General features: G+C 40.4%; 1 protein-coding gene across 2 annotated transcripts in view; it reads left to right on the plus strand.

Moving 5' to 3' along the window:
• The first annotated feature begins 784 nt into the window (after positions 1-784).
• Positions 785-15973, plus strand: part of LOC128645801 (ras-related protein Rab-6B) — a 118632-nt gene continuing 103443 nt past the window's right edge. For both annotated transcript variants that reach the window (XM_053699049.1, XM_053699050.1), the window contains exon 1: positions 785-906. In XM_053699049.1, the coding sequence (XP_053555024.1) occupies positions 831-906 (76 nt within the window). In that variant the 5' untranslated portion in view covers positions 785-830. The remainder of the gene's footprint in view (positions 907-15973) is intronic.

The raw sequence follows: 15973 nt of genomic DNA on the forward strand, positions 1-15973 counted from the left end.
TGTTTCAATTGCGGAGGTGCGCGTGCGAGGCCAAGTGTGTGGGTGCGCTGCTGCACGGAGGTGCGCGTGCGAGGAGGTTAATCTAAGGCCATTTATAATATAGGATGTATTCTTCATTTTCAACTTTGACCTGAGCCTTAAAAATACTGGCAGTGTCTGTAAAATACCGGCTGGGTGGTAACCCAGAATATTGTGAAAGTTTTATCTGCAGAGTCTCCTGAAAAGATATACAATATGTGTGGATTTCTCACTAAAAAATGACCTACAGTGAGTATGGACTAAATGTGAGCAGCATCTAAAACTGCAAAACAGTTCAGCACAGGTTTAGAAATGACTCAACTGTTAATAAATCACATAGCAAAATATATATTTCAAACGCAGTATATCTTAGTTTGTCAAAGAATGGATGCCTGTGCTCATGTAAACATGCGTTTGCTTTTTCGGTTCGCATCCACGATAATTGTACGTAAAATAAATAATATAAATATAGAAATATATATTCTGGGCTGCCTCCAAATTATTTACTAGGTGTTCCAACAATCTGATATTCTAGGGGCTGAAAATAATGGACATCTGTGGTCCTCAGAGTGACCAGGTATCCCACAGCGTCCTTCCCAGTCCCCATTTGAAAAACCCACTAACCCAGCCCACAGTGGGTGTACAGACATGGCGGTCTGGCGAATACAGAGTACGAGCACACTGAAGGTGAGCGTGCAACCTCTCCCTCTCACGCTAAGAGCCAGGGGACGCGCTCGTGAGTGGTCTTACGTGCTTGCGCTTTGGTACCCATCGGTGTTTCTCTGTGTCGGTGGTTCGGCGCCATCATCATCATGAGCTCGGCCGGTGGTGGAGAGTTTGGAAACCCATTACGGAAATTTAAGCTTGTGTTTCTGGGAGAACAGAGCGGTACGGTCACAAGGGAGGATGGTTAATATAAATGTTAATTATGTAGTAGAGAATGCCCTTGTGGTGGGGCTTATATATCACAGACAGTGTTCGGTGTTTTTTTTATATATATATATATATAAACAGAGATATCTGTTATCTGGATGTTTATAAAATGAGGGTGGATTTTGCTAACCAACTAGTATGTACAAAGACATTACAGTGCATAAATGGCCTATGTGAAAATGCAGCTTTTATATCACAGATTAGACTGCTTACTTACATTGTACAGCCGTGAGTGCCTAAACTATATTTTGTGAGGAATAACGGGTGGTTTATGTGTGTCTAAAGGATCATTTTAACTTATTATTGTGGTGTTTATTTTATGTACTATGCATGTTGTGTAAACCTACATCCAGACACACAGAGCAGACCTGTCAGGCGTTCCTCATGCTGTCATTGTCGTTCGCAGACGTCATTGAAGCGGCATCGACCAAATTAAAGGGACATTTAAAACCCAAACTGTTAATTAAGCGAAGTAAAAAACAGTATGTGTATTTATTAGTTAAATTGTCATATTTGATGTTTTTCTTTTTGTGCTTGCAAACTGCTTACAACTACAGATTCTTACTCTGTCTGATTTTTTTTTTTTTTTGCTGATTCTGAAAGCACCAATGTCTCTAGCACTTTCCAATAGTCTCCAAATATGCACTCACATGAATTCCTGCCCTGCTGTCTCTGGGGTTAGCTTTAAGCATGTCAACAGGCATCTTATACAGGAGTATTTCATAAGAGTGCCTTTGTTGGATGACAAAAAGCAATGGAGGTAGCAGTGCATTCTTGCGCTTTTGGCATCAGCAACAAAGATGTAGAATGACTTGTATAAATCTTTAAAGGGACCGTATGCTCCGCAATTTAAACTTCAAATTTACATTTGCATGATGTATTAAACATAAGTTTCCGTCATCACTTTTTAAATAATTAATTTTTTAGCCTATTACTTTGATCCCAAATCTTATCCTCCTTGTATGTTAACTGTCCGCCTACCGCTCCGCCGCTTTTTTTAAAAATATTTGTAAGTAATGTCCATCCACGTATTGTAAAACTGTTGCGCTATGGACAAGACTTGTGAACGCGCGACGTTGTCGACATTATTTCCTAGTTTCTTCTTTACACAGGTATGCGCATGCGCAACTTTTGACGTTCCCGTGAAGCGATCGATGCTTAGAACATCAGGTATAAGAGAGCATGCACCTTTTTTTTAAAAATTGCGCAGTCGATTCTTGATAAGACGCAACAGCCGCTCTGTAGAGACATAAGCGTGAGCAAGCTTCAGTGGGGGGAAATGTGGGAGTGTAAATATTTTGCATGTGGGAAGAACAGAATTTCTCTATACCGCCCATCTTAGATATGTCATAGAGGGGTTGGAGAACGAACGGCAATTAACGGTTGCAGACAAAAAAGTAAGATTAAATAAAACATCTAAATATGAATATTTATTGAAAATAAATAATGCGGTTTTAATGTAATGCTACCAATGAACATTGCCGAAGATTTTCTTAACTGTGAATTTACTGACCCTTTAATTGAACTTAAACATGTAATAATCCTCTAATGCAGAATTGTTCACCCCCCAGGCCCAGTGCCATTGTTCTGTTGCTTTTTGCTACCCCTCTCAGTGCACGTAACGTCACTGCATTTCATATATTTTTAAAGCATGTGGGGAATGCGGTGATGTATGTGCACTGAGGGGTAGCAACGTTCAACGGGTACATAGCAAATATCAATGCTTTGCTCATGCGTGACATACTCGCCCTCCATATGTAAATAAAATTAACTAAACTGTTTCTCCAACAGTAATATACAGCTGGTAGCAAATATTGACTTTGTCTGCTCATGCTCACTGGAAAAAAAACAAGAGGAACCCAGCAAACAAGTAATAGCCTAATTCGGCCAGGTGCACGTTGGTCCGGCTAGCGACCACTAGCCCCAATGTAGAATACAATGAAATAGTTCCACAGCACCTTTCAATATAAAATGTCCTTTATTAGCAACTCATGGACAGAATATTATGCAACGTTTCGGGAACGCAGTCCCTTAATCATGCATGATTAAGGGACTGCGTTCCCGAAACGTTGTATAATATTCTGTCCATGATTTGCTAATAAAGGACATTTTATATTGAAAGGTGCTGTGGAACTATCTCATGCACACTGGGTGAACCCTCCATGTGTAAATAAAATTAACTAAACTATTCCTCCAACACAAATATGCAGGTCCTCATATCATCACAATTAAAGTTTACTCCTAAATTAATTAACTGTACAGTTAATGAATTTAGGAGTAAACTTTAATTGTGATGACATATGGAGCTGAATATTACTGTTGGAGAAATAGTTTAGTTCATTTTGTTTACATATGAATGGCGGGCATGAGCAGACAAAGTGTTGACATTTGCTATCTATCAGTCCAATTTTGCTACCCCTCTCAGTTCGCATGAGTACACATACGTCACTGCATTCCACACATGTTTTACATCACATATGGAATGCAGTGAACTAATACGCCCATGCGCACTGAGAGGGGTAGCAAAAATCGACAGAACACTGTGATACCACATACCTTTGCAACCTTATTTTTATGCTTGGTCTGAAAATTTCTGAATTAATATACAACACGATAGCTGCAATTTTCGGCAAAGTGACTAGAATGTGTGCATACTTTATTCCTGATTGTAGTCAAACTTTTTAGTGTGTTACAAAAGGGTAACAACACATACTCTTATACAACACACACACACAATCTCATACAACACACGGCACACAAACACACTCTCTGATAAAACACCTGTTACACACACACTCTCATACAACACACGCACCACACACACGCACACTCCTACAACACATACAATATACACACACACTCTCCCATACAATACACACACACCCAAACTCTCTCATACAACACACACACACACATACACACTCTCTGATAAAAATTTCTGTTACTCACACACACACACACACACACACACACACACACACTCTCTCATACAACACACACACTCTCTGATACAACCCCTGTTACACACACACACACTCTCATACAACACAGGCACCACACACACACACTCTCCTACAACAAATACAATACACACACACTCCTACAACACATACAATATACACTCACACACACACTCTTCTACTACACATACAATACACTCTCCGATACAACACATATTTTTTTATTTTTTTTAACTTTGTCATGCAAGACACTTATCCAATGAGTATTTTGCCCAACTGCACATTAAAAGAGCCCAGTGACGAAGATGTAAATAGTGAATTGGTACTTGTATTCCAATTCACTGTTTATATTTGAGAAACAGTAGAATAGTTCATCTTCGCGCAAGGTAGGTACATTAGATGCAGTGTTTGGAGCGGGTTGGACTGTTCTGTATGTCACTACACAACAGAAAAGGGATAGGAAGGTGCTAAGGAAGTTAAAAAAAAAAAAAAGGCTAAAAAACAAAGGTATGATAATTTTTCTTTATTTAAAATGAATTACTAATTTTATAGTCATATGTGTATTGGTAGTGAGGGCTCAGTAATTTATCATCACTTTAAAATGGGCATGAAAGATAATTGTCTATTTCAGGAGAATTAAAATATAGTGGTATGTACCTTCTGATTTCAAGGAACACAATATAATCAGCAAGTATACTCACTATTTTAATTTAAATAGTTTTTTATTATTGCCCATAAAACATCAACAATAATACTGTGACAGAGAGAAAAACTTATGACAAAATCCACAGGCCAAACATGTTAAGATTTTCAAATTTCACAAGATATATAAACATATAACAGTTGGAAAAATGGTTCATTGTAGGGGAGATCTCTCATTGTAAAGTCTTTTAAGTGTCCAAAAGCATAGTGTCCCAAGAAGCTTTACATAAAGGTCCATAACTTAACCATCGAGGCCCCATGCCGGCACAAGCTATATCATCGTCTGTGTAGCTATTGATTGGGCAATTGATTTTCGACACATGCTCCCTCAAGGTTTCTTATCTTTTTCTCAGATAGTTATATATTCTCATCAGGGAGCATCTTTATATTGGGGGTAACAATGTTAAACGTTTTTGATCACATCAACCAATGTAACTTAACCATAACCGTTAATTCTACTAATAACCTGGAACATAAATAATAAGAGTAATAAAAATAAAAATAAAAATTCAAAGAATGTAATGTGTCGTCACTGTACCTTTATCTCTTATGTTATCTGGAGATATCTTACTCATCTAGCCTCGCTTTATAGTATCCTATTCAAAGCTGTCAATTATCCTTTTATCACCTCTATCTTGGCCCCGCTTGCCCTTCCTTCAACTTGCTGCATTCTCAACTGCTCTAGCTCTCTTGTATGTGTTACTCCCCATTATCCAATAATACCAGATCTTCTGAAATTGGGTTTCTGTGTTTTGTATAAATGCAGCTGACTCATACATCAGATATATTGAGTGGATTCTAGCTAACACTTCTGACCACGAGGGAGTATCAACCTTCCAATACTTAGCTATGGCTATTCTCGTTGTGGTGCATAAAATTCTAATGAAGGTGTTAATATGTTTATTAAGTCTCGGTATGTTTTCGTGTAGCAGGGCCTGAGCAGAAGTGAGAGAGATCCTTTCATCCAATACCCTACTCAGCAAAGTGGACAATTCGTTCCATACATCTCTAACTTTTGGACATTCCCACCACATGTGGATATATGAACCCCGTATCCCACAGCCTCTATAACAAAGGTTAGAGCTCACAATTCCCATACGGGCCGTCTTAGTAGGGGTCAAGTACCATCTATAGGATGTTTTAAGCACATTTTCTCTGAGATCAGCACTAATAAGTCCCTTACTAGCCTGGTGCAAAGTCTGTTTCCATTTATCTAGGTCCAATTCCTTATCTAAGTCTGTTTCCCACTGCAACATTAACCTAGTTTTGGTGTTAGCTCTCGTTTTTTGGATGGATATGTAGAGTCTAGATATCGCTTTTTTGGACCTAGTATTTGAAGTGCATAGTTGTTCTAGCTCAGTTAGCCGATAACAAACTGTGTGCTGTGAGAGGTAAGTCCTTATGGCTGAGGTTACCTGAAGATACAGAAACCACTGGATTGGAAGAGGATCTAGTCTCTGCTGTAGCTGGGTGAAGGTCATTATCTTACCCTGAAGTTGCATGTCAGCCACCCTGTACAACCCCTTGTTCTCCCATTTCCCAATATGATGCCTAAATTCCTTATGTATGATGTTCTTTAAGGGCCTAATTACTGTGTGTGCAGGGAGTAATGTCTCTGTGTGACTCAACTGTTTCCACTGGTGTCTAGAATATTGCGTGGTCCTGTTCTGAATTAACTTGCGGTCGCTATGGTTTTCATCTCGCCAGAGTATGTCATCTGGGTTCTCCTGTCCCGTCAGTTTTGCTTCTAAGATAGGCCAGAGCACTTCATTTTGCTTCCTACTTAGGATTGAGTCTTGGGCTAACCTTGCTGCTTTATAATAATCTAGTAAGTTTGGGGCCCCCACTCCTCCCAGTTGCCTATGTGTGTTTAGAATTTGACGAGGGATTCTCGGGTGTTTGTTGTCTCTCAGGAAACTATGAATGTCTCTCTGTAAATTTACTATATCTGGGGTCACAATCTTGATTGGAAGCACTCTGAACAAATAAAGAATCCTGGGTAGAATCGTCATCTTAACCGCGGATAATCTACCGTACCATGAGAAACCCATCTTACTCCATTTTCTCAGATCTGATCTCATGGTTTTAAGCATCGGGGCGTAGTTTGCCTCGTATAATTTAGACGAGTGTGTTGTCAGTTTTATACCTAAGTAGTTAAGCCCGTTCGGTACCCATCTGAAATCAAAATTGGCCTCAATTAGTTTTATAGTGTGTTTTGGTAATGATAGTGGGAGTGCCTCACACTTCTCTGCATTAATTTTGTAGCCTGATATCTGGGAGAATGAGTGTATTGCTTGGTAGACATGAGGGAGTGATACCAATGGTCTGGAGATAGTGAGCAACACATCGTCCGCAAATAGAGTAATTTTGTGATTAAAAGTACCTATCTGCAGGCCAGTTACATCTGGGCAGTTGCGAATATAGGCCGCCAATGGCTCAATACAGATTGCGAATAATAAAGGTGAAAGTGGGCATCCCTGTCTTGTACCATTTAGGATGGGTATATTCTCTGATTGGTGTCCAATTGCTCTGATATGTGCTGTAGGTGATGAGTATAATCCCTTAATAGCTTGTAGAAATCTATCTTTAAAGCCTAGTTCTGTCAGCAATGTTATCATATACCTCCAGTCAACCCTATCAAATGCCTTCTCCGCATCCAACGAAAGGATCAGAGAAGGCACTTTGTGGTCCCACAGATAGTCTATAACAGATACCATTCTACGGATATTGTCTGGGGCTTCCCTATCTTTAATAAATCCTACCTGATCGGGGTGTATTATTCTGGGTAATATATGTTTCAATCTGTTGGCCAAAATTTTCGTTACTACTTTAAGATCTTGGTTGATTAGGGAGATTGGGCGGTAGCTAGAACAAAGAGTAGGGTCTTTCCCTTGTTTTGGGATGACCACTATCTTAGCTCGTAGCAGTTCTGGGGGTATCTCTCCTCCTTCCATTATGTGGTTCGCAAACACCAATAAGTGGGGGATTAAGATGTCTTTGAACGCTTTATAATATTCTCCAGAGAATCCATCAGGCCCCGGAGCCTTACCCGGCTTAAGGTCCTTAATGGCACTGATCACCTCTGCCTTTGTAATTTTGGAGTTCAGAATTGTATTATCTTCGTTGGTGAGTGGTTGTAAATTTGCTTTTAGTAGGAAAGACCTAAATAACTCTTTTGTTTCTAGCGTCTGTTGCACCTTCGTGCCATCATATAGATCTCTATAAAACTTGGCAAAGGCATTAACAATTTCTTGGGGATGTGAGGTTAATCTGCCAGACGTAGTCTGAATAGTTGGTATGGAGAGGGTTTGGTAGTTATCCCTGATCTTTTTTGCAAGATATCTATCGGGCTTATTAGCAAAAATAAAGTAGTTAGTTTTCAGTTTCTGTGCTGCCCTAATAGATTGGTCATTAAGAATGTTATGTAATTCTTGTTTTTTATTGGTGAGTTTATGTAAGGCTATTTTTGAGCTAGTTGCTTTATGAGTTTGTTCGAGTTTAACAATTTCAGCATTCAATCTTCTAATTGTAGTCTCTGTTTGTTTTTTATACATTGCTTTCTCCTTAATTAGCATCCCCCTGATTACTGCCTTATGTGCCGCCCAGGGTATAATAGGATTTACTGTCGTGTCTATATTAATCTGCCAATATTCTTTTAAATTTTGTAATACTTTGTCTTTTATGTGTGGGAATTTAATACAGGTTGGGTCATAGGTCCACGTTTTGATCCTTCTCGGGTCAGTTAAGTCACCAAAACAAAGTATAGTCATCGAGTGGTCTGACCATACGCAGGGCAGGATATCTACTGAGTGTAGTGTCGGCTGAATAATTTGGCTTGTAAAAACATAGTCAATTTTTGAGTAGCTGTTATGGGCTGCTGAGTAATAAGTGGTTTCTTCCCTCCCTCTATTCATCAATCTCCAAGTGTCCTGCAGCGTGTGATGGCTTAGTGAATCTAAAATATTTTTTGCTGTTACTCCCTGTCTCTGCTTTTTTTTGGATTGTAGAGTAAAAGTCTGTTTAGTCAGTGTCTGCAAGTCAATGTTAAAATCCCCTGCCAATATAATTCTCCTTCTAGACCAACCCGTCAACAGATTAGAAATCATGTTAAAGAATTTATCTTGCTGTTCATTAGGGGCATACACGTTGCACAAAAGCACCTCCTCCCCCCCCAGCTGCCCCAGAACCAACAGGTATCTGCCCTCCTTATCCGATATTGTTTCCTTATGTATGAATGGGATCGAGGAATGGATTAGGATAGAGACTCCTCTTTTCTTTGCATCTAATGCAGAATGAAATTGCATTGGATAGTCTCTTGCCCAATATTTGGGGATAGTGGTTTTTAAGAAATGGGTTTCTTGAAGATAGATAATAGTGGCCCTCAACTTTCTATAATTTGACATCGCTGTTCGCCTTTTTACATCGGTGTTTAAGCCTCTCGCATTGTGCGAGAGTAAGACTATTTTAGGTAACGACATGACAAGGAATTATCTGTAAGTGCGTGTTTATCTTAGCGCTATATGTATGGAGGTCATGTGGCTGAGTCATACCGCCCCCGGGAACTCTTGTACCTGTATATGTGAAGCACTCCCACCTCTGCTCAGAGAACCTTCTCGACCCTTCAGGGTTCCAATCCCTTTGTAAGACAGCATTAGTAGATGAGATTATAACTCTTGTACAGTGATTCGCACATCTATTTAAGAAAAAATCAAAACATAACACAAAGAACAGTAACTTATAAAAACAAACATTGCGATTGAACATATAGCCAACCAGGAGCTAGGTAAACCTTAAATGCTAACCTAACATAAATTGCTAACATTACTTTACTCCTTAGGAGTGAGGAAACCCATAATGGATCTCCAGATCTTGTCTCCCGTCGACCTCTCAGATTTCAGCGTATCCGAGAGGGACAAGAAACCACTTGAAGTGAGTTCATCTTATTGACATCTGATTGAGGCAGTTTTCTACATTCTAAAGACTTCAGGTTTTAGCCTTCTTCTTGGCTACTTTCTGCCATTTAGATCTCTGGGATTTTGCACGGGACTGGGGAAGACCAGATGTGTGTGGTGGAGGTTCTTCTGACAGGTGCTCCGGAGGTTCTAGGTTCAGAAATTTGCAAAGATCTGGTATTTCCTCCACTGTTTTGATTGTAGATGTTTTACCGTTTCGTAGCACATGTAGTGCAAAGGGGAAGCCCCACCTGTAGGGTATATTATTTTTCCTTAGCAAGAGGGTGAGGGGTCTAAGTGCAAAGCGTCTCTGTAGTGTTTTAATACACAGGTCCTGGTAGAACTGGACTATATTGCCTTGGAATTTGAACGTGGGATTTTGTCTTGCAGCTGATAGAATTTTTTCCCTGTCAGGAAACCTCAGTAGCTTGATGATGACATCTCTGGGGGGTTGGTCCGGCTTAGGTTTAGCTCGAAGAGCTCTGTGTGCTCTCTCTATGAGATATTCAGAGTCCGCCGACTCCCCCAGAATGGCATGGAAAAGCTGTTGTAGATAGTTAGGCAGATCTTCAGCTCCCACTGTTTCGGGAATTCCCTTTAGTCTGATGTTTGACCGCCTGCTTCTATTCTCCATATCCTCTATCTTTTCCTCGAGTTCCATTATAGTCTGGTTCTGGGAGGTCAGGGACTGTGACACCATTGCTACTTCTTCACCCAATTCCTCTGTAGTTGATTCCAGCGAGTCTACTCGGCCTCCCAGTTCCAGAATCTCAGCTTTGATGTCTGTTAGACTGTTAGTAACCATGGTCTGGAAGCTGTCCATTTTCCCCCACAACTTTTCAAAGTTGGAGGATATGTCCTGTTTAGACACCAGGGTTTGCAAATCTGCTTTAGTTGCAGGGGTGAAATCCGCAGAGTTCTCCTCATTTTCCGAGTCCATTTCCTCTTCAGTTTCAGCCAAGATCTGTTCTTGTGATTTGGGCGTTTTCGTGGTTTTAAAAAATGTGTCCATAGACAAGGGTTTTCCCCCCTTGTCCCCTTTAGACCCTTTTCTGGCTGCCATAATGCGTGCAGTAGTAGATGGTTAACTCTTGCAATAATCTTAGTTAATAAGTATCAAATCAACAAAGCAGTCCCAATATCTCTTTAAAGGTCTCAAGTCCTGCAGGACCCCCGCTCAGGAGCCAAGTGGGGCCTTCCCCTGCCACCAACACACTATCTTGTTATGTTCATCTGAATTTCTCACTTCGCTTTATTTATCTGCCCATTTGGAGATCTTATCAGGTTTCTGTCTTAGCATATGTGTTAGCCATAATAAACAAGTAGAGCCATTTACATTTTTGTGAGCAATCAGAGATTTTATGGGCTCTTTACAAAGCAATCATGTCAGGCTGCAAAGGTGAACCTCATCAAATTATCACTTCATAGTTAGTATCAGTTACCTACTTTTATCTGAGCATATACAGCTATTCACCAAATAATTATCACATAGCAGGTAGGTAATGAAAGGAATAGTGAGCTCTCCTCTCCCCTGGGTATGTGTCCCCACTGGACAGAGACGGTTAGGGAGTCTGGGATATGACCTGCTGACACGCTGTTCAGCAGGAAATGGAGGGGAGGGAGAGCAGACTAGTATTAATCAAATGTCACAGTAGTTAGATTTATTTCTCACAGAGCAAGCAGGGTTCAGCTTCTTGTGTAGAATATCTCAGCAAGTATTGTATCCTGCCTCAAAACAGTCTCTGATGCGATAGGCCCGGTTCTCTACCTTTGTGCCTTAGCCTTTAGTGATACAGTTCTAATATGCAGCCTTTATTTACAATAGTGTCCAGCAGCCATAGGACCTTGCTTATAATTACAGCCAGTAGCATTAGTACAGTCCTTTAATATGTGCCCTCAATATATTTCTCCAATACCTGCTTCCAGTGATTGTGAGTATTGTCCGGCATCCTATTCCCCAAGGTTATTCCTCTGTTAGTGCTCCGGCTGCTGGGCCGCATCCAAGATGGCGATTTTTCGCGCCACTCGTTTCCTCCCTCTATAGCGGCAATCAGTCAGCGATTCTCTGCTTCAAACACCCTCTGCTCAGGTTTAAAGATGTGTTGAGTGCTGTTGCATAGAGGTAAGTATATATTTCTCTCGGCGATCTTACCCCCTCTCTCTTTATCTTGCTCCGGGTCGGGGCCACCGCCGACTTGTCCTCTGTCTACGCTGTTGTTGCGGCGTCTGCCGCCGCGGCCCCGGAGCGGAGCTCCGACCCTCCGGGGTCCCAGGCTTCCCCCACCGCGTTGGATATTAGCCTGTTGGGTGATCTGAGGTGAGTCGGCGAGTGCCGGGCAAACCCTGAGTATATGTTCAGATGGCGGCAGTCGGCCAGTGGCGGTTGCACTTCTTAGGTTGCTAGTACAGTTCAAATTCCGCCAGAATCTATGTCCAGGTGTTAGGGCACTTGTAAGTGCAATCTTGGTGATGGGTCAGATTATTTTTGGTAACTTTAGTGTAGTTTCCAAGGCTAAATTTGGGTTCTTTTTCAGGAGCTTCTGGCTAACGCTGCTGTTCAGCTCGGCAGTTGTCTCCGCCCCCCATACTCACTATTTTAAAGGGTCATTATCGTAAAAAACAAAACAAAAAACAACTTACTCGCAAGAGCATGTCATTTAAAGACTATAGACTAGTGTTCGTGAAACTTGGAACTCCAAATGCTTCAGAACTACATTTCCCATGATGCTCAGGCACTCTGCTGTCCAGTCAAACATCATGGGAAATGTAGTTCTGAAACAGTGCCAAGGTTTGCCATCACTGCTATAGACTGTAGTCTACTGTGTGTTAAACCCCTGCAAAAGCGTTCTACACACAGTAGAAATACGGCTCTGGACTCCTAGAGCACTACTGGTCCTGATTCGAAAAAGCTGTTGATTCAATCAGCAGTGCTAGTTCCACATCTGAGTCATGTGACTAGGGTTGTGATAGTCTTTAAAATATTTTTTACATGAAAATGTTTTGCTGGAATTACTAGATTTGTGGTTGTACCTGTGTGATTGCTTACTGGCTGATAATGACAGTTCCCAAAGCACTTTTGACAGTGACACACCCTATAAGCTTAAATTATTTTATTATTATTTCCTTCCTAAGATAGGGAGAGTCCACAGCTTCATTCCTTACTGTTGGGAAATACAACACCTAGCCACCAGGAGGAGGCAAAGACAACCCAGCCAAATGCTTTAATATCCCTCCCACTTTCTCACTACCCCAGTCATTCTTTGCCTTTCATCACGCTTAGTCTTCGCCAAGAGAGGTTTCTCTGAGTGTCATTGATATTCTTATTCAAGCTCGTAAACCAGTTACTCGGCGTATCTACCACAAGGTGTGGAGGACCTACTTATTTTGGTGTGAAGAGCGTGGTTTTTCCTGGCACAGAGTTAAGGTTGTCAAGAACTTATCTTTCTTTCATGTAATTAGCAAGAGTCCATGAGCTAGTGACGTATGGGATATACATTCCTACCAGGAGGGGCAAAGTTTCCCAAACCTCAAAATGCCTATAAATACACCCCTCACCACACCCACAAATCAGTCTGGAAGACTTACATTTCTTGGTGTCTTTCTCATCATTTTTCCTGGCATTCTTTTAGAATTCCGAGAATTTTACAGTTTCTTCAGGATGGTTTGGATAAAGGTTTGTCTGCAAGTTCCTTGAAAGGACAAATCTCTGCTCTTTCTGTTCTTTTTCACAGAAGGATTGCTATTCTTCCTGATATTCATTGTTTTATACAAGCTTTGGCTTGTATAAAACCTGTTAAGTCATTTTCTCCTCCTTGGAGTTTGAATTTGGTTCTGGGGGCTCTTCAAGCTCCTCCGTTTGAACCTATGCATTCACTGGACATTAAATTACTTTCTTGAAAAGTTTTGTTTCTTTTGGCCATGTCTTCTGCTAGAAGAGTTTCTGAATTATCTGCTCTTTTCTTGTGAGTCTCCTTTTCTGATTTTTCATCAGGATAAGGCGGTGTTGCGAACTTCTTTTAAATTTTTACCTAAGGTTGTGAATTCTAACAACATTAGTAGAGAAATTGTGGTTCCTTCATTATGTCCTAATCATAAGAATTCTAAGGAGAGATCATTGCATTCTTTGGATGTTGTTAGAGCTTTGAAATCTTATGTTGAAGCTACTAAGAATTTCCGAAAGACTTCTAGTCTATTTGTTATCTTTTCCGGTTCTAGGAAAGGTCAGAAGGCTTCTGCCATTTCTTTGGCATCTTGGTTGAAATCTTTAATTCATCATGCTTATGTCGAGTCGGGTAAATCACCGCCTCAAAGGATTACAGCTCATTCTACTAGGTCAGTTTCTACTTCCTGGGCGTTTAGGAATGAAGCTTCGATTGATCAGATTTGCAAAGCGGCAACTTGGTCTTTTTTGCATACTTTTACTAAAATTCTACCATTTTGATGTGTATTCTTCTTCTGAAGCAGTTTTTGGTAGAAAAAATACTTCAGGCAGCTGTTTCAGTTTGATTCTTCTGCTTATAATTTGTTTTCTTCATTATAAGATTTAAACTTTATTTTGGGTGTGGATTATTTTTCAGCGGAATTGGCTGTCTTTATTTTATCCCTCCCTCTCTAGTGACTCTTGCGTGGAAGATCCACATCTTGGGTAGTCATTATCCCACACGTCACTAGCTCATGGACTCTTGCTAATTACATGAAAGAAAACATAATTTATGTAAGAACTTACCTGATAAATTCATTTCTTTCATATTAGCAAGAGTCCATGAGGCCCACCCTTTTTTTGTGGTGGTTATGATTTTTTTGTATAAAGCACAATTATTCAAATTCCTTGTTTTTTATGCTTTCGCACTTTTTTCTTATCACCCCACTTCTTGGCTATTCGTTAAACTGATTTGTGGGTGTGGTGAGGGGTGTATTTATAGGCATTTTGAGGTTTGGGAAACTTTGCCCCTCCTGGTAGGAATGTATATACCATACGTCACTAGCTCATGGACTCTTGCTAATATGAAAGAAATGAATTTATCAGGTAAGTTCTTACATAAATTATGTTTTTCTCCAGGATGGGCTGAAGAAGGGCCTTTCTGCTACTTCCCTGAGGGGACAGATTTTGGCCCTGTTGGTTTTATTGCACAAGAGACTGGCTGAGCTTCCAGACGTGCAGTCCTTTTGTTAAGGCTCTGATTAGGATCAGACCTGTGTTTAGATCTGGGGCTCCTCCTTGGAGCCTTAATCTTGTTTGTTGGGTTTTGCATCAGGTTCCGTTTGAGCCTCTGCATTTCGTTGACATTAAAGGGACATTAAACACTTTGAGAAGGTAATATAAAATGATAAATTGCATATAATAAAACAACTCTGCAATATACTTTCATTATTTATTTTGTCATCTTTGCCTGTAATTCCATTCTGAAATTGTGAGCTTTTCAGTTCCTGTTAGAAATGGAAGTGTAGAACACTGTTAAATCCAGCACAACCATTGGCTGCACACTCTAGTGACCTATTTATTACTGACCCTAATTGGCCACAGCAGAGAAGGTAACACAAGTTACAACATGGCAGCTCCCAGTGTTTTATAGACACTAAAACTTTACACTTATTTTGTCACTGTTTAAACAACTAATGAAACTTTAAAAAATACATTTACATGTTAGTCATGGACTAATCTTTTCTTTGAATGCATCATTCTATCTAGCATGTATTTAGTGTTTAATGTCCCCTTAAATTGTTATCTTGGAAGGTTCTCTTTTTATTGGCTATTGCCTCTGCGCCCAGAGTTTCTAAGATCTCTGCTTTGCAATATGAGCCCCCTTATCTGATTTTCCATGCAGATAAGGCAGTTTTACATACTAAATTAGGTTTTCTTCCTAAGGTTGTGTCAGATCGCAACATCAATCAGGAGATTGTGGTTCCTTCCTTGTGTCCTAATCCTTCTTCATCGAAGAAACGCTTACTTCGCAATTTGGATGTGGTTCGCGCCTTGAAGTTCTTCAGGCTACTAAGGCGTTTAGACAATCTTCCTCTTTGCTGTCTATTCAGGGAAACGTAAGGGGCAGAAGGCTACTTTGACTTCCCTATCTTTTTGGTTAAGGAGTGTCATCCGCTTAGCTTACAAGACAGCGTCCCCCTGAGAGGATAACGACTCATTCCACTAGAGCAGTGGCTTCCTCTTGGGCCTTTAAGAATGAGGCCTCTATGGATCAGATTTGTAAGGCGGCTACCTGGTCCTCCTTACATACTTTTTCAAAATTTTACAAGTTTGATGTTTTTGCTTTCGGGGAAAAAAAAATTCCAGGCTGTGGTGCCCTCAGAATAGGGTCCACCTCTTTCTTTTTGTTCCCTCCCATTATTAATTCAGTGTCCTCTGGAGCTTGGTTATAGTTTTCCCAACAGTAAGGGATGAAGCCGTGGACT

This window comes from Bombina bombina, chromosome 1, assembly GCF_027579735.1.
Source record: "Bombina bombina isolate aBomBom1 chromosome 1, aBomBom1.pri, whole genome shotgun sequence".
Lineage (NCBI taxonomy): Eukaryota > Metazoa > Chordata > Amphibia > Anura > Bombinatoridae > Bombina > Bombina bombina.